At 33.6% G+C, this 22,731-nt stretch overlaps 1 protein-coding gene across 1 annotated transcript; it reads left to right on the plus strand.

Annotated features, from left to right (window-relative positions):
* Positions 1–1,707: 1,707 nt before the first annotated feature.
* PolA2 (DNA polymerase alpha subunit B) lies at positions 1,708–21,734 on the plus strand. The gene is made up of 12 exons (XM_088239463.1): positions 1,708–1,841; positions 1,972–2,197; positions 3,840–3,885; positions 8,541–8,653; positions 10,576–10,767; positions 12,399–12,522; positions 13,365–13,489; positions 15,033–15,178; positions 17,346–17,583; positions 18,561–18,764; positions 19,579–19,765; positions 21,285–21,734. The coding sequence occupies exons 1-12, from the start codon at positions 1,766–1,768 to the stop codon at positions 21,411–21,413; spliced, it is 1,806 nt and encodes a 601-aa protein (XP_088095589.1). The 5' UTR covers positions 1,708–1,765; the 3' UTR covers positions 21,414–21,734.
* The last annotated feature ends 997 nt before the right edge of the window (positions 21,735–22,731 follow it).

Consider the following 22,731-nt stretch of genomic DNA (forward strand, 5'->3'; position numbering starts at 1 on the left):
TAAGATTTTGCGCCATCATTAGAAAACCACGGGCGTGGATTAGAAAATCCACGCCCGTGGTACTTAAGGCACTGCACTAGTGCGCCAATCGCAACGTATCAGCGATTATTTTATAATATGTATGAAGGTATTTTACATCCACCTTGCCAGGAATCGAACTTAGGACTTCAAGTATGATAGGCAAACGCGCCAACCACTACACTAAGAGGCGAATCATTTCCAATTTTTTAATTAATGATTCCTTTCTAATCTTCATGTCTATAAAATAGTTTGATGATTTAATTTTCTATGTTTAGTATATGATTATTTTTTAATTAATTAGTTTTAAAAGTATTTAATTTTATATACATTCTAATCTGAGTTAATTATAATTTAGTTTTATAAGAAATAATATGCAGAATATAACATTTTAGTTTTAAATATGACGAGGTGTTTATAAATAAGTGTGGAAAAGAGACAATGAGTTTTAGGCAATAAGCGAAAGGGAGAAGGAGAGACCTCCTTATTTGAGAGTTATAAAACCACCCCAAACGTCGGAACAAAAGAGTCGGAAAAGAGCCAGAGAGTCGACCAAGAGTCGGTCGACAGTCGGGGAAGTGAGTCGAGTCTACGCGATCGTACCCTCGATCGCGGAGACGATGCAGCGTGGAAGTCAGAGTTAGGGAGTTTAAGTGCAGTGAGTGTACAGGGTAGCCAGTGCTACGTAGCAACCTCGTGGAATCCGACTACTCCACGAGGGTCATCGGAGGCCGCCTTCCAGCTGCGAAGGTCCCTCCACATTCAGGACATCCATCGTCCTCCAAAAGGAACGCCAGTTTCCTGCACCGCCAGTGCGTGTGCCCAGCCTACGGCCGGTCAGTCTTCCAGCTGGCTGTCACCGTCACCATCGCCACGGGACCGAATCCCGAGAGCTGCCCAAGGCTCTATCCATGGCAGATCTCCGCCCAAGACATCGCCCAGCATGTGTTCGTCCAAACACAGCATCCGGACCACCATCCGTCATCTCTCCACGTAAGTGAAACCACCATTGCGTTAGAATTAAGATATATTAGTGAAGAGTGACAATTACGAACTGCATTAGTTAAGGACCTAGATCTGTAAGTATTTTTCTTTGTCTCATGTTTGTAACTAGTTCTAAGATTATTTTCATGTTCTAATTAAATAAACATAGGTACATAAAACATTTAAGCTTTTTAAATTGTCTTCCAATTTACTTGTTTTCAGAAAAGATTTAAGTTTTATTTATTTTCTTTTGGGCTTTAAATTCATTTAGTTTTAATTAGGATTATGTTATCATGATGGGGAATAAAAATAGGAACAACATGGCGAAGTAACTTACTATTCCACATATCCGATAAGGCACCAGGAAGACGCAATCTTCTAATTCATCTCAAGTTTCCGTTCGGCGGATGTTCCCGCTTTCTCTTAGTTAGCGGAGAGACGGACAACTTCCGTCTATTCATACGCGCGAACGCGGAGCTTGATTTTTCACAGCCTCCGAGATGATCAAATCTCGTCTTAATTTTTCTCTCATCGCCACTCTATCAATAACCAAAAACTCCCCCGATAAAAACGTTTAATTTTTTACATTCCTATTTTACCCCCCCGTGATAAAGAGACAAATGTAAAATTCGAACAGTGCTCATTGATTTTTTTAATTTTTAATATCGATTTAACTACCGATCTATGAAACGTCTCTAAAACAACATCGTCTATGGTGCAAACTTGTTGATTCGCGGTCTTTTAGTAAATTTGTTTCCGGAAAATGGCCTCCGAGGAGTTGGTGACCGAGCATTTTTTGATGCTAGGAGTTGAAATCGAAGGCGTTGTGTTACAAAAATGTAAAAAAACAGTAGTCCATTTAATTTAAAGTATTTTTGAAAAACTTTTGCTCTTGTTAAGTTTCATTTTACGCCAGAAAATAGTACTCAAGGTTTTGTCGTTAAACATTCCTATTACTTTACTTTCTAGGCGTTGACTTGTGCAATTCAAATGGATTGGATCCAGAAACCTTCGCTGAACAATGGATGGCATTTAGTTTATCACATCTCAATGGAGCTGCGCCCACCGTCGACTTATTGGAGTTGATGGAAAGGAAAGAATTCTCCAAAAAAGAAGTTGAGAAAAGTTTTAAAGAAGTAAAGGACCACGCGTCTGTCGCCGACAATATTTCGCATTCGGTATATAAACACGCCGAGTATCCTTTTAATAAAATAAATATGTTTTATTCAATCTTGATTTGAGGATTGTTTATGATTTTCCGTTAAATCACATCGCATTCCTTATCGTACTTTAGATACGTACATAAGCACTTTCTTTGTCAGTAAGTTTTACAGATTTCAAACTTTCATTGTCAATACAATAGCTATTGAATGTCCTAATTTGGCATTTGGTCTTCTCATATTTTTAGTATTTTAAAAACAAACACATTACTTTTTAGACATGCAAAACAAAAATAACTTCTTTATTTAATATTTTTAGTATGTACAAATCTTTGTAGACCACCCTATCAGTGGTGGTAATACTAAATTTCTAGTTAGGCTATAATATATTTTATACTCCCAATACTGCTAGACTTTAATAATCGATATTGACACACTGTATTGAAGTACTATGAATTATATTTTATTTTATTTATTTATTTACATACATAAGTTTATTGTACACTAGCTGACCCGACAGACGTTGTCCTGCCCGAACGTAGGCCTGCCGCTATTAGCTTGTTGATCAAACGTTTTTTCGTAAATATAGACATGTTATTTATTTATGCCTTTTTTTAGCTATTTATTTATTCGCAATAAGGGTTAGTTTTTCGTTTTATCTCTTCATGTGATTGGCTAAGAGGCCTCGTCGTGCTCAAATCGTAATCGTGCCAAAATCACTCCTGAAAAGAAAAATACCTGATAGTGTAGTAAAAGCGTGCAAAAACTGTCCGGATAAAAGGAAATAGACTTTTCATTGATAACTAAGTACCTAATTACTTGTATATCATTGAATTCCAAAACTAAAAATTATCAATATTCAAATATTTAATTTAAGTAAGTACTTGTTTATGGTTGAATTCCAAAACATCAATAATTGTTTTGAAATATAAAACTCTTTTTGCAACTGCCAAACTCTGGTCTACTTACAAACAGTGGTGCATTTCATGTAAGAATCCGTTTTTCATAAATGTATCAAAAGTCAGATAAAATTATTAAGGCATTACTAAAAATCCATTAAAAATAATTTCATACGTAGAAATTGTAAGGAAATGATTCAATTTAGTATCCATTAAAAATAGTTGTTGATTGTAAACGTTAAAATACCACCTTTTTCAATATACAAAAAAACAGCATAGTCTGAATTTTTCAATATATACATTTTAGACGAATGCAACCCTGGAAAATCGATGAAAACGCGTACATGCTTCTAATTTTTTTTTCTACTCAATATATTGAAGATGTTATTATTTGTAAACCTTGAGAATGTAAATTAGAAAATTTTGCAAAAAACCACACGTAAATCTGTCAACCCATTTTCGAGTTTTTGCGGGACACAACACAGCAATTCATTTTTATATATACATATATTATTTGAGACATAAGTCCCAACTCCATGGGACTAAAAGTCCTGTGTTGAGATGGGACTAGCAATTAGTTTACACTGACACATGAGTATATTATACAAGTTGTCTAATTTTATTTTCAACGTGAAGAACTTTTAATCCAGTGTCTTTATTGAAATTATGATTATTTTCTATCGGATGGTTTGTGAATTTTCTATAAATTTTCTGTTTATTTTTTTAATTAGATTTTTGTCTCGTGTCTTATCATAATTTCCTTAAATCAACTTTTCAGAGAAAGTGAAGAAGTATTAGCCGACTACCTGTGCACAACTCCCAAGGTAGGAACAATTAACTATGGGACAATTTTTATAAGATAGTGGGGCAACATTGTACTTAGGGATGGCCAACCCTTAAATTGAATTGCTATTATTTTCATTGATTTACCCAAATGTTTAAGTCTTAGGGCCATTTCCAACGAGTTGTAAATAACTCGCTGTTAGAAAATGGAAATCAAGTTGTGGTGAGCGGGGGATCCGTGAGTCTGCGACTATCCACGGGACCACAACCTGGCTCAATTTAAGTTAAGTATCCACTTCTCATGTGAGAATATTATACGATTAGTATAATTAACATGTATTTATATAGGCAGAATTATGTCCGTTTGTCCCATAAGGTGCAAAACATCTTATTTTTCGATTATACTAAAATTTGTATATTTTAACCATGAAAATTTATCCAATGTCGCACAGAAAAAATAATGATTAAAAAATGTGAAAAGAACCCTTTGAATATAAGTTATTTTAAGTTTCAATATGTATGTGAAAAAAAAAGAACCAAAATTATTAGATATTAAAATAGCACTAGCAATGTGTACGTAAATAAAGTAATATCAATACTATAGTCCTTAAAATATACCTTGATTTTTTTTTTTTTTTTTTTTTTCCAAAGGAATAACCCGCTAAGCCTCTATTTTGAGGCTTGTCAGCAGGTGGGATAGAGGGGATATGGAAGGAGGTAATGAAAAATACACCACAACACCCAGACCAATTGAGAAAAAAACTTTTTTGGATTTTTTTCTTGCAACTGGCGAGAATCGAACCCGCGACGCCAGTTTCACAGATAGCCGTCTAACCAACTGCGCCACGGCGCCTGTGACATTAGAATGACAGTTGTCAAACTAATTTCATTAGTGATGGGAAATTACAGATCACTGATCAAATCGATTTTATCAGTTATTTCATGCAATCATAAAACCCTGTTTCCGAAAATTGATATAAAAAACGCAAAAACAAGCCTATTATAGTGTGTTTAACACAATTATTCACCAAAAATGAGACATTTAGACTTTTTTCAACATCAAATGAACTATTTTTTTATTAGATCAATTTACATTGATCAATTTGTCCATCTCTAACGTTTTTGCAAAATTATGTAACCTTATAAGAACGTCATTAATAATTAGGTTTAGGTATAGATAGATAAAACCATTTTAGATTACATAAAACAGTATAGGCTGTTTACATTAAGCAGGTTCCTTTATATTTATAAGTTTATTTCAATGTCCAAGAGGTTTGAACACTTAAAAAGGTTCCATCTCAAAACTACATTTGTTTACATTAATCCTTTATATCCTGTGCTCTTCGAATGTAACATCTGGCGACGTACAATAGCCGGCATTAAATAAAGTATATCGGGCTCAAGAAAGAGACTGCCGGTGTAATCGGCAAACTGCGGCTTTGTAGAGCGTTGTCTTTGTTACACATACATACAGATACCGAACTCCTGGGACAGAGACGACGCTCTACAAAGTTGGCAGTCTCATTCTTACGCTTGATGTATTTTATTTATGTAGTTTAATGCTAAAGTTGTTAATGTTTTGTAGATTTTGTTACAGCTATTGGCCGCCCTTCCCGTTGAGTGAGTGTATCTCTATTCCACAGTGAATTAGATTTTGTGACTAGACCTACACTCATTCAATGGGCTCGGGACATACAACATCTACATTTCTGCCTTTTGGTCATCGCTGGAGTTCGGCATCACAAGAAGATAATCCCGCAATAACCAGACTCTTGAGTGCAGAAAGTTGAAGAAGAAAATTAAGATTATTTGAAAGACCAAACCTTTTACGAGAACTGACACATTAAGAAAATATTTTTTTTGTATTTACATAGTGTCCTAGAGTTTGGTTCTCCGATTTGGAATCCTCAATATAATATTTCTAAAAATCGCATTGAACATATCGTGGGTATACTGGCAAAAAGCTTTAACTCTCAAATCCCTGTTTTGAGTAATGAAGCATTTTAGTTTTGTTCCAATCTCTTTTATATCTTATTTAAATATAGTAAGATGTTAAGTTCTCATTTAAGAAAATGTTTTTAATTTTTCCGTTTCTTAATTTTATATTAAGTAAATATTAAGTTATTTTAAGCTTTTCGCCTGAATAAAATACCGGGTATACGACTTAATCTTAAATTTATTTTTAAAACTACAGATATACTCAATTTAATAAGACTTAGTGTATTTTGCCAGTTTGTAGAGCGTTAAAAACTTTACCAAACTGCATCATTAAGTCAAATCCGCATATTTTTGAGTTAAGGTTTTTTTGCCAGTATACCGACGATATTCCAAACTGTTTTCTTAGACATGAAATTCAAAATCTCGCAACTCTGCGTATCATGTTAGATATGAGCTTTCTCTATAAAACTGTATAAAACACCAACAATATAGTTCAGCCAGATTTTGATTGCCTTTTAAAAATATTTTTTCCTTATCTGTCAATTTTGTTTTTTGGGGAAGCCATATTAAACAATTAGGCAGAGTTGTATTAAAGGAAGGAATATTGAAAATTAATTATGAATCTAATTTAGTTACTTTAATTTGTCTTATGATAATCCTATGTGCTCTCTCCATTTTTACTATTTGTAAGTAATTTTAATGAATAATTTATTGAATTAGTTTTGTAAGTTCTGGTGATAATTGTGGGCAAGTGTGAGTTTAGTGCACATTGTCATTCTACTGTGACTAGATCCATACTCGTCTGCAGCCGTCAACATTTTCCACGATTCGTTAGTACTAAGCCTGAGGACAATGCTTTCCTTCATGTAGAAATATGCAATGGGAGCTATTTTATGTTAAAAAAACAATTTTTCTAGAGAGCGGATTAAATAATTCTATACCAGAACCTCTTAACACTGTGGATAAGTTCCGTTCCGTGTGAAAATTGTTTACTATACCTGAATTTTATTTTTAAAATATAACCTGACAACAAAATACAGTTGAACTTGGTTATAACGAAGACAGAATTAGCGAGATCGCGGATGTAACGAAACATTCGCTGACATTTTATTTCATAGTTTTCTCCATACATTTATTCACTGTTACGAGCTACTTCTCGGACATACCAAACAAAAATATTGTCAGCAATCGAGCAAAAACTCTTAAATTGTTTAAAAACATAATTATGGAAATAAGAACCATGATGTATTGTACATTACTAGCCAAAAAAAACAAATTTATGTATTAAAATTATGTAAATTGTTCTTATTTAGTTTTAAAACCCAGTCTTATTTTGGCATACCCATACTTAAGTTATTTTTTTATTATATGGCAACAATTATAGAACCCCTTGGATATGAAATCGCATAGAATTAAGAATAGTCCAGAAACCGCTTGCGCACATCAAACAGAAAGCGACTCAACTACTCATAAATGAGTAGGTTTACGTTTTGACCCATTAGTTTATTTGTAGATGTCACCCAGTACGCAACTCCTGATTTGAATTCAACTATGCCGTGTTGTGTCCTTTTGAAGTATAGAAATACTGCTAGGATCTTAAAGAAACAGGATGCAATCACATTTCATGTGTAATTAGTAAATGAATGTGTATATAACAAATGTATTACTTAAAAATTGAATTATTTTTCCGTCAGATTGTTGAAGAAACAAAATGGAAATTTCGTTAGTCTTGCCAGGGTAGTAATTTTTTTTTTTACCCTACTTTGCTCATCTAAAGAGATAATTAATGAAAATTGGATCTCGGATTAAACAACTCTGTGGTGGACATTTTACCGACATTATCTTCAAAACATCAAATATTATTATTTAACATTATATAAAAATATCCGTTTTATGTAAAATAAAATTTGTTTTATATTTTCATTAATTCAATTTCTCTCATTAAATGACCCTTTACTTATCTACTCTGTTGTGTCAATCAATATTTCCGCGTGCACAATAAAATTTTAGAGAAATTGACAGATTGCCTTTTTTTTTAACCTTAAATTTGTGTTATGATTTTTTTTTTCCCATCAAGCAACATTACGCTATGACCCCACGAATGCGCGCGGCGAAAGTAGGGCATAGTGGGGAATTGTTGGGCACAGTACGATGTATTCAAATATGATTCTACGCTCCTGGACTATTTTTAATTCTATGTGAAATCGTTGTCACAAATATGTCTTGATTTTCTGTCCATATGATATGGGTTTTATAAATTTTTTTATAAGTAGATATTAAAATGTAAATGTATGTTTAAAGTTCAAGGCTGATGACATTTTATAGGTTATGCTGTGTCATTAATTCTACAAACTTAGGGATTTACAACAGAAGTATGGTTTCTGCAAACAACTTTGAAAATCTCACAGTTTAACATGAATCTTCGATTCTCACTAAAATAATCACTGCTTGAAAAATTGAGAAATTGTCGCTTGATTGTGGATTTGACCAGAGGTTAGAGATTAACTCTTTCTCTGCCATAATTTTTTCTGTTTTCTAATGCGGTTATTTATAACTGGAAATAATTACTAAATTGAAGTATTTGAGTAAATCAAAAGAATGTTAAGATTTAAAAAAAAGAAATGCAGGTTTTAAAAACATTTCATTTATTCCTAAATCTCTTCCGCACTAACACATTAACATAGGCTTATCAAATATTTGAACGAATGTACTTAACAATTTACATAATAAATAGATTGTTTGATTTTATCTTCTCAAGAGTAAGAAGGGAAGCAGAGACTCGAAGACTCCGACGTCTAATAGGGGTGTCAAAATAGAAGGATCTTCAACACCAGTTTCATCTCTCTGCCCCGTCACCTATTCTCCATCATTGTAAGTCATCAGAATATATGAGGTTATTCGAAGCAAACTTAGAAAACTCCATTGAAGGAGTTACCGAGATATTAGCAAAAAACTTTAAAAAAAGAGTTATGAGATTTCTAGTTATGCTTCACCAACTCAGTGGAGAATGCTAAGTTTGCGGTGTCAAGTTTAATTGAAGTATGTTTTTTAAGATTTGGAGACAATTTTGAATTACGCTATTTTATAGGTTGTTTTTATGTATAGTTGATTTTGGCATCAATAATGAATTTTCTGTTTTTGGTAGAGATTTTTAAGTCTGCTTCTATTACCCTCATACCTGTATGTTACTTTGTGGAATAGCATGATTAAATTAATGGTAGAAAATGACTCTTGAAATGAAAATGGTCTTTTAGGACCACTCATAAAATATTATTTTTTAAATTTTACTTTTTAGATTTAAAGAGTGTCCATGTTCAGATTTTTTTTATTATTGTCAACTATATATATATATATATATATATATATGAACTATTTATAATTACACCTGGGCCGCGATTACAATCCAAAGTTAAGAACGTCGTATGTTCACCATGACATTGTAGTTGAAGATAAATTCTCCCGAGCAATTACGAAGATACACTTCCAACCCATTATCTTCAAGTTTTGGTAGGTACATCGATATGTACCAAGGGGACGCGTATGCCACGGTACACATGTCTATGCACTAAAGTTACATACCTCATTATGATGTCGTAATTGAAGATAAATTCTCCCGACCGATTACGAAGATCCCCTACCGCCCTTTATCTTCCAGTTTTGAGGAAAGTACATCAATATGTACCGAGGGCTCAAGTACCCCACCGTATACATATCTATGCATTAATTACAATTTTTATTCTTTCTGAGGTGGCCACTTTTTTTTCTTTCTCATAAGTCTATTTAAAATTCAAAAAAAAATTTGAAGGCTATACCCATAAAAATATATGAAATGGATTTAGAATAATTAATTGTATTTTCAAAATCAATATGGATATTGTGGAGAAATGTTTTCATACGTAACTTAAAAAAATAAATTTTCAAAAAATATGTCACCAGAAAAACGCCACATGTTTGGCTTTGATAGTTGTGACCTCAAGATTCGTGACGATGTTCTATAAAAATCTGAACGGCTAGAAACAAAGTTGGAAATTAACATGAATCGTGACATATTAGGGACGTGGCCAACGCAATGACCGTGTTTGCAGGAATTCAAAATTACAAATTTAAAAATATTTTTTATGAAAATTGTTTTTATTTTTTATTGCCATTATGGAAAAAAAATGTAATTTAAAAAAAAAAACATTTTTCCCTTTTTCCTGAAAGCACATATCGATAAGGACATATCGATGGAAACTTAACTATACTGTCAGGAACAGTCAAATGTCATAAAAATCATGTTCAAGTCTGCAGTTTTTGCTTTAATTGCGATTTATTTAAATTTCAAATTGTTTTAAAGTGGGTGCTTTTTATCACAGGAGCCCTTTTAAAATATGAAAGTAATACTTTAATTTAGCATTGAACGCGTAATAGGTATTGGTTGTACTGACAATCAATTGGCGATTAACATGTACATCTACAGAGGTCAAGCGGACACTGACACCAGGTGACTATCAATTGGTTTTCGAAATCTTCACATAGGTGCGAAAGGGAATTCGACAATAGAAAAGGAGACAGGTATAGGTATTTATTTACGCTGTGACAAATTATCAAAACAGCCTAACCACATACAATATTGTATCTTTAGCTCGGGAGAATTTATCTTCTATACCATAATAAATAAATTATGAATATACTGCTTTCACATTTTACGATCATAATCGCACCCCCCCCCCCCTTGACGATGGATACTCTTCTTCTCGAGAATCCGAAACATGTCATAAAATAGTACCTATTTAAGTCATTTTGATTTACAGATCGCAGTCCGCAAAATATTGTTCTCGCACTAACTCAGGAGATGTAGTGTGTAATTATGGAGACAGTACTAGATTGGAATCGTGTTCGTGGAACCACTCGCATGGAGCGCCCTGCCATATTGCTCAACTGCCCAATCACGTTGGAACTACATTTCCACTAAAGCCATGTAAGGAACACATGCTAATTTTTCTGTGCACATATTCCAGAAGTAACTATGTATCACAATATGTATTCTCCTACGCCGAGAATGTTGACGTACCATAATGAATGTGGACTGATCCCTAATAATTTCAATACATTTTTAGATCAATTTAGAATCAAATGAATTTGGAATTCAAGGTTATTGCTAATTACATAGAAATATGTAGGTATTTTAGCATTTTGTTGTCATAAAATATGTAGTTTATTGCGAGTATTTTGGTGTCATTTATTAAATAAATAAACAAGTAAAGGCTAGTAATCAAATAAAATAATATGTTTAATGTAAAGGCAAACACTGTATCTTGTAGAGCATAAAATTTTCTTTTGAATGACGTTTAACCGTTACCATTTTTTTTAATGTTTGGTGCTCATTTTTAAATTTGGAAAAACCCACAGAACTTATTGATGGCTCAGTTCCATACAGAGATAACAAGAAATGGCTTGTTTTGAGTAATGGCTGACCAAAGTTTCGAAAGACCTAAATTGATTTGTAACAAATAATTATTTACATCACCTTAAGTGTAGTATATATGAATAAATTTATGTAAAATATGTACACAATGGTTTACTGGGATTAAAGGTGTTATACAAATTATCACAACGTTTTAATTAGTTATGGAGCTGAGAGATTGTTGAGTTCATTTTTTTCCATATGAAAACATTCATCTTTTATGAGAAAATCAATGATTTTTAAGAGTTTCATCTTTGTAGAATTGAAAAGGAATGTTTTTTAATATAATGAATAGTATAACTTAAAACACATTTTTTTAGTTATCCCTCTATGGAACTGAGCCATCGTTAAGTCAACAGCTAATATAAACTTACTAAAAAGTAGGCTTGAAAAAATGGTAAAGAATCTTGATTTTTTCACATGAAAAAATCTTTGTCTATGGCTTTCTTATTTTATTTAAAAAAAAATATAAACGCAATATTTTTATAATTAAAGTCCCGCTGAATTGTAAGCATACGACTCGTCAGCAGGATCTTACATTGCTTCGATTTTTCTTACTTAACCTGCATTGATCATAACTTTATTTGAAAAACACTACATAATGTACCATATTTTATTATATTAAAATAGAGTCTCGGTTATCCGACCTTCGGTTATCCGACCTTCCGAGTTATCCGACCTACCGGGCAATGCCTCTTTCCTTAACCCGACTGCACGCATTATATTCGCGCGCCAGGCGACAGTTCTCAGTCTTCAGTACTTACGTAGCTCTTTCGCTGAGAGGATGTGTTGCGCATTGTTTGTTTATGTTACACGTACTTATTTAAAAGTTTTCTATGTGTAAATAAAATTATGTAACACATTTTAATGTCGTTTTTATCATTTTCCGTGTTATCCGACCTTGCTGCGGCCGGTTTAGGTCGGATAATCGAGACTCTACTGTATTACTTATGTTATGTTTAGTATCACTGATACCAATTGTGCGATTCCTATAATTTAAAGACTTATTATTAATACAAAATATTGGAAAATAAAAACCTCAATTCTGGTGGTATATTTATGTACCACTTTGTTCTAGGTGTACTATAAATGGTTAAATCAGTGTGGATTATGTGAATCTCGGCAATCCTGATGCATAGTCCTAATAATTCTTAGTTGAGATATTTTCAGGTACGGATTTGAACTTCTGCAGGAGAAGGCGTGCTTACTGGACAGCAATATGAAGTACTTATCTCAACACATTTTACATAAGGCTTCTGTGAAGGATTCTGTTTCTGTGAGGAGTAAGAGTCAGGTGCGTTCTGTCATAGTCATGCTAAGATTTGGTGAACCAATGCAGTGCCCTATGCATCATCGGATGTGGATTGTGGTGGTGATCGAGATCATTTCCAACTGAGAACTTTTTTTATGTAGAACCAGGTTGATCCGTGGTAGAGTTCCCGACTCATGGATCAGAGGTCCAAAGTTCAAATCCTGTTCTACCACAGCTTAATTCTCATTTTCTAGCACCATTATTTTTGACTACTTGAAGATTGACTCAAAAATTTTAATATTTGAGTAGCAAGAATGTAAATACTTATTTTTGAGAATAAAAAAAAATTGCAAAATCCAATCACAAAACTCTACATATAGTCTCAGGCCGGAAGAAAACAGATTCAACATGTTTATGTGGGTTTCCACAGAATCATTTCACGAACAATAGGGTTTTTAATAGTTTAAATAAGCTCTCACAAGAGCTGTTCTCAACGTCTAGTCTCGACAACTTCAAAAACTTGTTAAAAATAGCCCCCAAATTGAAATGTTCGGATAAAATAGAATGCAAATACATATTTTTTGAAAATAATCAAAAGAAGTTACTTCACTTTACAGATTCCAACATGCAAGAAAATTACTGTCATATCCAAAACCGCAACTCTTACTTTTACTGATTTTTATCTAAAAATAAAAATAATGTAATTTTTTGATTAGCGTTTTCAGAGTAGACTATAATTATAGTTATTGTTAAACTTGTTTTGCACATTTTCTGTATTTAAAAAGTATTTATCAGGTTTATTTGCTATATATGATTTCTCTCAACCAGCCAAAATATTTTTTTTCTTCCTCCGGTGTAAACTGAATGTTATATTTGATCTGTAGGTTCCCGTGACCGTAGTCGGGCGAGTAGATTGTGACTCTAACGGTCGACTAAACTCCAAATCTGTCCTATTGCAAGGGACCTGGGAAGATTCCTCGGGCCAGTGTATATCTGTTGATTTGGACCAGTAAGTGTCACAGTGTCATTACTAAATACAAATTAAGAAAATATACATATTATGTAAAATTATACGGTCCGCTTCGTAATCTAATGGTCAGCGTGTTTGCCTATTATGCGGAAGGTCCCGGTTTCAATTCCCGGTATGGTTGACACGAAATATTTATTTGAAAAGTGTTTTTCTTATTTTATTCTTTTCCACATCTGCTCCTAAGTGGAGCATGTGGACATCACAAGTTGCCTCCAGGAGACCCTATCGCCAGCCATCACTCTCGCCTCCTCCCACGTTAATCAAGCGCCCCTTAGTTCCTCTAAAGATCGTCATCGACAGCCTTCCAGGACGGCGTAAGCTCGAAGGTTTAAAGAAAAGGCAACTTGGGTTTAGGTTCTCCTGAGGCATGCGCAGCACGTGTCCAAGCCAGGTCCACCGCCGCACCCTCAAGAAGCTCGTTATAGGAGGCTGCTGCGACCGTTCTCGGACTTCAATGTTAGTTATAAAATTGAACCGAAAAAACAGTTTTTACACTGAAATATTTCATAGTCACTGGACTGGTACCGGAAAAATAAGATTGATCATCTTACCTTTATGTTACATAAATTATCAAAAAGCGCAGAAGAAAACAGAACGATGATGAATATTATTCTGCTATAAGCAAAAATTTAAATGTCGTTAAATAAAATATCTTTGAATCACATTAATAATTTTTTTCTTAATTACATATATATGACATTTTGAGAAATAAATATCATATTTTTAAAAAATATGTGTGTTTTGATATAATTACATTTCAAATAATTTTGGTGACCAAATGTTGATAGGTGAGGTGCTATTGGAAATCGGGTATAAATTATTTTTTTCTTACACGCGGTAAAAATTAGAACATTAAATTGTACGGTGAAGTTTCTCAGAAATTTATGAAATGATATTAGTAAAATCTTCCGAATTAACCAATAATAGAGTGTTGTAATAGATTTCTGGTTTACGGGAAGCCAATTCACCAATTGGCAAAACTCACCGAAGAGAACTTGAGACGTCACGCGCGTAGTACTTTAAAAACTTAAAAAATCATACCACTGATAATACGATACTTAAAAATATATTTTTAAAAAATTGACTTAGTTTGATAGTCTATTAACAAATAAAAAATATTTTTAAAAATCACTGAACTTCCTCATTATAGCATAAATGAGATATTTAAAATTCTAAGACCATTTTTTTTTTCTTTCATACCTTTCTTTAAACCACATGTATGCTATGCAAGTTTCAGAACTACTCCATCATCACTCTACCTATTTGTATTTTTTGCACCATAACAGACCAGGAGGCCCAATTACAGTCTTGAATTGCAGCACAGAACACCTTGGCTTAAGAAAAATCACATTAATTCTTGTAACTTTATCGGTAATCAAGCCTACTACATATTGATAAGTGACCGTGAAAATCTGTGCACTCTAATAATCATAATGTTACCACTCTTTTATTTATTCTTGAGGCTAGCTACTACATAATGACGTGTAATATTTTATTTTCTATTTTTTCTTTCTAATACTAGATTGAAGCAGTATTCTCTATTCCCCGGACAGATTGTGGCGATGAAGGGTCTCAATATGAGAGGAGACAAGTTTGTGGCCCAAGAAATATATTATGATGCTTCTTTTGTTAAACCGTCCAAAATAGAGCCGGAAGAATCTCTTAGTGGTAAGTAAGAGAAGCATGTCCATGCAAATAATTATTTTTAGTGTGGAAGATAAAAACATCATGTACCTACATATACACACTTTGCATATGATACATATATAGTTTTATTCCACTTTTATTTTTACCAGTTACTGGGTTTTGTCGTGACCGACATCAGCAGACTAATCAAATTTCTATGTTCTATACAAGTGCAAAACTTCATACAATTTTTTTTACTTTATACTTAAATTATTTTAATTTAAACTCTTTTATTCCATAGTTATAAAAAATCATGATTTACAACCCCTGCTTGCCCTTGTATATAATATAGATATTTGTTTAGTCTCCCATTAGTCTGATTATGTCGATCATGACGAAACCCGGTCACTGGTAAAATTTATAAATAAAACTGGAATGAAAATACATATATACGTATTTTTATCATTACGAGTATAATTAAAATGCAGTTCCACCAAGACAAAAAAAGTTCAGTAGAAAAACTCACACTTTTCATACAAAAAGTAAATAAATATGCTAGTTCTCACTTAGTTGTCCCGGGAGAAACTTAGGACTCGTACATGAGTCGCCCGCATACAGGATAAGTACACGACGACTCACCGGTGAGCTGTCCGTATCCAATGGGTTAAATGGAAAACTATTCGGATTAATAAGCGCCAGGTTTTTATTGCTTTTGAAATAATACAGTGAAATGGAATTACATTGACAAACTTACTTTTTTAAACATGTCCAGCATAGTTAATTGCACAATCAAGTTAAAAGTAAAAACTTCTTTACTTTTTATTTCCTGATAACGATCTAGATATTTAGCAATCCGGATGACTGGAGTTCGGATAAACTGAGTTTTACTGTATTCTTATATTACTACCATTTTTGATATTTTATTCTTCCATTTCTATATCCTTCTCACACCCTATGGGTTGCACTAATATATTGGTGTCAGTTATGTTCATTACCCTACCCACCTGCCTACTCATTCTGGCCACTCCTTTGTCAAATGCCGCCGAATCTGGAAATAAAATTGCCACTATACAATATATTGTTCATCCGATCATGCCAGTGTTTTGCCTCAAAGCTCAATGCTGATGACCTTCTGCTTTACGTTTATCGGCCGCACTTTTAATATTCTTAGGGCTGGTTTTATAAACATCCGTTCGTTAACTTGATACCATTTTTAACTAATATTTAGTAAACCAGACGACTATTGCGTTTTATAAACCTTCGTAGCGTTACGAGACATTAAATCTGTGGTAAAATGGTTACTAGTCAATTTTAATCGGTTAAATGCATTACAATCCGTTACCTTTGGCGCCGCTGCCGTATTTGACATGACAGTTATTTTATATATTCCTTTCTACAAAATGGTATTAATTTCTGCTGTAATCTATATTACAGCAGAAATGTTTCTGTTTAGTCAAATGGATAAATATAATATATATATATATATATATAGTAATTTAAAAAAAAAAAAAAAAATATGGTTTACTGATAAAATGTATACAAAAATAATAGATATTAGTAAAAACTATCGATCTGCTGCTTTCTTGCTCTCATTTAATTTTATACCTTTTTTTGTGTAAACGCGAAATCGTCAAGTATTTGTATTTGATGTATTTTTTAATCCAATGAATAGCAATGCGCGCTATTCGCGTTCGACAGAAAGAGCTTAGATAAAAAGTTTTGCATAGACCATTGACTAAAAAATGTAGAAGTTAGGACTAAAATTTCGATTTCTATTAAAATGCTTACTAGCGACCATCCGTTAACAAAAATGGTCTATAGAACAGTCAACGGTTCGGAACACTTACGGAAGTTTGATAGATGTTTATTAAATCCACCCTTAATATCAGGATTCAATATGAAGGAATGTGCTACAGGAAGAAGAAAAAAGACGGGAACAGGTTAGACGCTACCCTAGTCCATCTTTCCTAGTAGAGTTTGTGAATGACAATTGACATCGCATGGTGCATCGCATTAATTAATTACAATCTATAGAAAAAATACAGTTCACTTTTCGCTAGTATCATAGAAGTCGATTGGCTTCGCCATCACACACTCTGCAGCATCCACGGGGAAAATGAGATTTCATCTCGATGATTTTAACATCTTTGATTATTTATTAGACCACTGATTTATCATCATAATGTTAAATCCTTTTGTTTCATCGCAGGTCCTTTGCAAATAGTGGTAGCGTGCGGTCCATACACAACATCTGACAGTCTTACGTACGATCCTCTGACAGACCTCATAACTTACGTGACCAAAAACAAACCTCACGCCTTCGTACTCGTGGGGCCATTTGTGGACGCCAACCACCAGATGGTGAAGGATGACACAATAGCGGAAACTTACAAGTCTTTCTTCGAGAAGCTGGTGGAGAAAATCATGACGGCTTTAGAACATTCTAGGTATGATTAACAATCAAATTGTCCAGTAAAGTCCAAAAAATATGCTTTTTTAAGTTAGTTCATAACATCTTAATAATTAATATAAATATTTAATTACATCACATTTAATATAAAAATGTATTATGAACACACCATTGGCTTAGCAAGCTAACTTTATATTTTTCTGGATTCTGCTATTTTTTTATCAGTTTTTACCTCCTTGGACATTTTTCTGTACATTTTTCAGTTTCATACTCTTAGATAGTTTGATTTAAACAAAATTTTTTTGGGTGTTGTATTTCATTGTTATATTTTAAAGGAATAAATTAAATGACTTTGTTTTATGAACCACTTTATTTTTTACTGTCATAATCAACTAGTTTCGGCAAATCACGTTGCCCTCTTCAGGGTTATATAATAACTTTACAAAAGTTATTATATAATCCTGATTTTTGTAAGTCATCATTTTGTAAGATTTTAAAATATTATTTCATCTTTTATAAGATTTCCATACTTGAATCATCTCTAGACATTACTAAGACTAAATATGCTGTATTATGTAAAAATAAATAAATGCTGCGTACCTCAGAATAGGTATTTACTATACCTAGAGTGAGGATAGATGACCTAATATGTTTGCTTATAATTAAATTTTACATAATTGTACCCTTTTTCACTATTTTGCAAGCAGAACATATTGTATTATTTACCATAATAAATGCCGATTTTCGGCACTGAACTATCATTTGTGAACTTGGGAGTTTTACAAGTCAGGGTGATGATATATTTTTTAATTGATTTGAAATATCTTTCTCAATGAGTTGTAAATAACTTACTTTTAGAAAATGAGAATTAAATTGTGGTAGAGCAGGGTGCGAATCTCAGACCTTTGATCCGTGAGTCGACGACACTAGCCATGGGACCACAACCGGATAAATATATTTTATTTAAGGGTATGCCTGGAATATTGGCTTTGATATTTATTATTTATTTTACAGTCCCCATACACAAGTGGTGATTGCCTCGTCCCCTAAGGACGTGTTCCACGCCGGTATCTTCCCGACCCCGGCCTTCAGCATGAAGAAGACCTTCCCCAACTTGCACCCGGTCCCGGATCCGTGCACCCTTAATATCGGAGGAGTCCTCGTGGGACTGACTTCCACGGACATATTGATGCATCTCAGCAAGGAAGAAATCTCGCTGTAAGTGCACATATTCATTATAATAAGAAAATAATGTTATTTAATTTTGACCACACTTTAGTAAAGAAAACTCCACCAGTGACCAGGTTTCATTATGACTAATTTCATCAGACTTAAGAGAGACATTGTTATTTAATATATTAGTATTTGTGCTATCACACATTCATCTGAGAAATTGCATTTTGATGGCATTTAGTCTTTTTCCAATTCCATACATTGTTATCGGTATCAGGAGTACATTGTGGACTGCCAATTTTGCCTCCTGTGATTAACATTTGTTTGCCAAGGTTGATTTCAGTGTACTGCTCACCCTGTTTCTGGCACTTATCTTTCTTTCAATTTCTATCTCTAGTAAACATACTTCGCAGAGACACAAATTCTTCTACCTGTTTCAGGGTGACCCGTTCACAGTGATCGATCGTACATTAAGTCATACTTTCATTTCCTTAAAGAACCATCATATTTGATTTATCAATATTAAATGTTATAGAATTGGTAATGGAAGTATCCGAATTGATGAACTGAAGTGAACTGACGGAGTACTGACTATTTTACCGGCTACTTTTGGTACCTGAGGGTGCTACTGCTTTTATAGTAGTTGTGCGTAGTGTTCTCTGCTTCCGAGTGGGAAATCGAGGTATCTTCTATTTCCCTTACTGTTAGCAAGGGAAATAGATCATTTGTTGTTTACGTATAGGACATGGATGATTCACCTTCTGCACTGTCCTTAAGACGATAGTAGGTCAGGTGACCGGGGGCATCGGTTTCGGGGTGAGTCCCACGAAAGTATTTCATAAAGTCCTTCTCCTTGTAGACCTGCACAGGGACCCGACAAGTTGGGGAGGCTGGCCAGCCACCTGCTTCAGCAGCAGAGCTTTTACCCGCTGTGGCCGCCTGCCTCCACGCTCCCCGTTGACGCCGCCCTCTGGAGCCAGCACGCGCACATGGCGGCCACGCCACACCTGCTTCTGCTGCCGTCGGACTTTCGCTACTTTGCCAAGGTAATGTTAGCTCTGTTAATTTAATTTGAAATGCAATCGGATGTACAGGTCACAATGCTTATAGTTATAGTCCTTAAAATATAGCTTGATTAAAATGATAGCTGTCAATAGTGATGGGAAATTACTGGTTACTGATTATGTACCGATAAAATCTATTTTATCAGTTTTTTCATGCAAACATGAAACTCTGTTTCTGAAAATTGATAAAAAAACCCACATTTTTTTAAAACAAAAATTCATTACGATTACGTTTTAATACTTTTGTCTTGTATATACACAGACAATATTCAGAGTTTCCACCTCTGGCAGAAATAACTGTCTCAATTTTTTCCGGTATACTTGAATCGCACCCTTCTGAAACGTTTTTATTTCTTAGTTTTTTTTTAATGAATTTCATATTTTTTTATGACAGCCTTCTTTTGAATTAAAAGATGAGCTTTTAACACGCCCCATATGTTTTCTGCCGGATTAAGATTCGGTGAGTTTAGAGGCCAAATTTAAAAAACTGAATAAAAAAGTTGATGACTTTCTTCGTATAGGCTTATCTAGTTATTTAAATCCATGGCTTCGTTATCTATCCCTAAAATGCATTCGAATTATGCTTAACACCACAAACTATGCATTATCGATTCCTGGAAACAATTAGGGAGGAAATCTAGCCTGTCTGCAAACATTTGGACCCACTCAAAACATTGTTCAATAACTGGTAAAAAAAAATGGAAAATTGTTTTCAGGCGTGGCTTAGTGGGTGAATTGATTCAGCCGAATCTCACCCACATGACAAAGATTTCAGCTCTTTTACTTCACAAAAGTCAACAGATGGAAGAGTTGAGGAAATGTGGATGTTTAAACATAGGCAGAATGGTGAATGTTACACAGTGTGTAAAGTGGCCACTCAAACCAGCCAATGACAGGTCATAAGCCCTGTAAAAGCCTAGACTTCTATATCCCTTCTCAAAAATATTTTCTCTCTGTTGCAATACTTTTGTATTGCCTCGTGGTGTAATGGTCAGCGCGTTTACCTACCATTCAAGAGGTCTCGGGTTCAATTCCCGACATGGTTGATATAAAATATTTATTTAAAAGGGTGTCTTCACACCAGAATATTTCATAGTCCCTGGACTGGTACCTGAAGCATAAGACTGATCATCTTACCTTCATGTAACAAAAAAATATGAACAAGGTACACTGCAATTGGTGTACCAATGCATTGCCCTATGCACCATTAGGTGCGGAAAGGGAATGATGATGATGATGCAATACCCACATTTTTAAAAATGATGTATGATTTTTAAAAAATTGATATCAGTTTTTTGCAAATATCTCAGTAAATCTAATTTAGTTGAATTTTTTTCCATCTAGTGCCCTCATTCATTAATCTCGATAAATTCTAGTACTCGTCTGCAAACAATTAGATGTACTCAAAATATGTTTGGTGAAACCTATTTATTCTCGTATATTTCTTACCCTCGCTGGTATTCGTATAAAAATTTACGATTAAATGTATTTTTACTTGCAGGAAATTAATAATTGCGTGGTGATAAACCCCGAACGCCTGACCAAAGGAGTGGGTGCAGGAACCTTTGCGAGGATACAAATAGATACGAATTCCACTCAAGAAATTCTTTGCCAGATATTAAGAATATAGTCTCACGGAAAGGTACACATTACATTCCTCAAATGGATTTTGTTTCCTGGCTTACCTATAATCGAGTAGTGTTTGGGAAAATGAGGGAATTTTTACTGTGGACCTATGTAGAAACTTCTTAGCATTGCCGAATTATGTAAAAAATCATAAGTTAACGGGAAAAGACATACTGTTCAAATACAAATTGTTTCATTACATTAAAGCAGATCGATGAGGACACAATTAATGATCAAATAAAAGTATTTCTAATTTCTCATTAAGATTACACAATTTTGTTTCAAGGAAATATACTTAAATATATTTTCAAAATACAATGATGTACTTTTCCTTTTTTTTCAACGGCCCCTTTTAATATAATGCGTTCAAACTGAAACCGCAAGTGGAATACATTTGTTGATGATTTGGTTATTTTTTTGTCAGTCGGAATATTTTTTTATTAATAAAAAAACTGTAATTGATATCTAAATGTTTATAAGTTCAAATAATAATTTTTGTATGTGGTTAAAAGAGCAAATGTCATTTCAATTTTATTTACTTCCGATAAAGTTATTTATGGAATCCAATATTTGTGTGTGTACCTACATACTAAAATTAAATAAACAATGGTAATCGATTTGTCTTACCTACATTATTCCATCTTTAATTTTATGTTATTCATGTCAATGTTTGTTTTAAGGCTTAATTTATAAGATTATGCAATAGCCATCGTGTCAATTCTGTGAATTGTTTTGCTACTAAGCATTATTAAAATAAAGTTTTTTTATACTTATTATGTGTTTTACTTCTCATTATATAGATGGATAATTTATATAGCGCCTTTTTTTAGGAAAAATCACTTCAAGAGCTTAGAGCTTGTCCAGAAAGGGCGAATTCGCCGCGATTCTCTCGTGCGTAATACGTAATCGCGAACCAAGCGCGAGTTGAGAGTCTGGCGAAGTGCACGCGATTTACGCGCATATTTTGAATTCGTGCGATACTTGTGGACGCGATGTATTGGCACCTAGTATCTCACTAAGGCGCTAATTCAGGCAAAATGTTTCGCGGCGAATTCGTCCCTTCTGGACAAGCTCTTACTTATTATGTACATTGAATGAAATGTTCATGAAACAAGATTACAAGATTGTACGATTGTGCAATTTCCAAAACATCATAACTTTTTAACCAAATGACGTAATTTCAATCTATAAAGAAGTTTCAATGTAAAAAAAATATTATTTTGATAATAAAAGTACATATTGAAATAGCATATCTGGGACTACTGATGTTTTTTGCATTAAAACAAAGTGGACTTCAGTTTTTACTTTAGCTTAAAAAAACA

This window comes from Micrasema longulum, unplaced genomic scaffold (assembly GCF_059751315.1).
Source record: "Micrasema longulum isolate JH-2025_06_02 unplaced genomic scaffold, ASM5975131v1 h1tg002169l, whole genome shotgun sequence".
Lineage (NCBI taxonomy): Eukaryota > Metazoa > Arthropoda > Insecta > Trichoptera > Brachycentridae > Micrasema > Micrasema longulum.

What these genes read in the sequence shown, in the direction of transcription:
- PolA2 (XM_088239463.1), top strand. Translation starts at nt 1,766, where the DNA reads ATGGCCTCCGAGGAGTTGGTGACCGAGCATTTTTTGATGCTAGGAGTT. An exon ending in TCGGTATATAAACACGCCGA is followed by an intron (nt 2,198 to 3,839) that starts GTATCCTTTTAA and finishes TCAACTTTTCAG; the next exon opens with AGAAAGTGAAGAAGTATTAG. An exon ending in ACGGCTTTAGAACATTCTAG is followed by an intron (nt 17,584 to 18,560) that starts GTATGATTAACA and finishes TTTATTTTACAG; the next exon opens with TCCCCATACACAAGTGGTGA.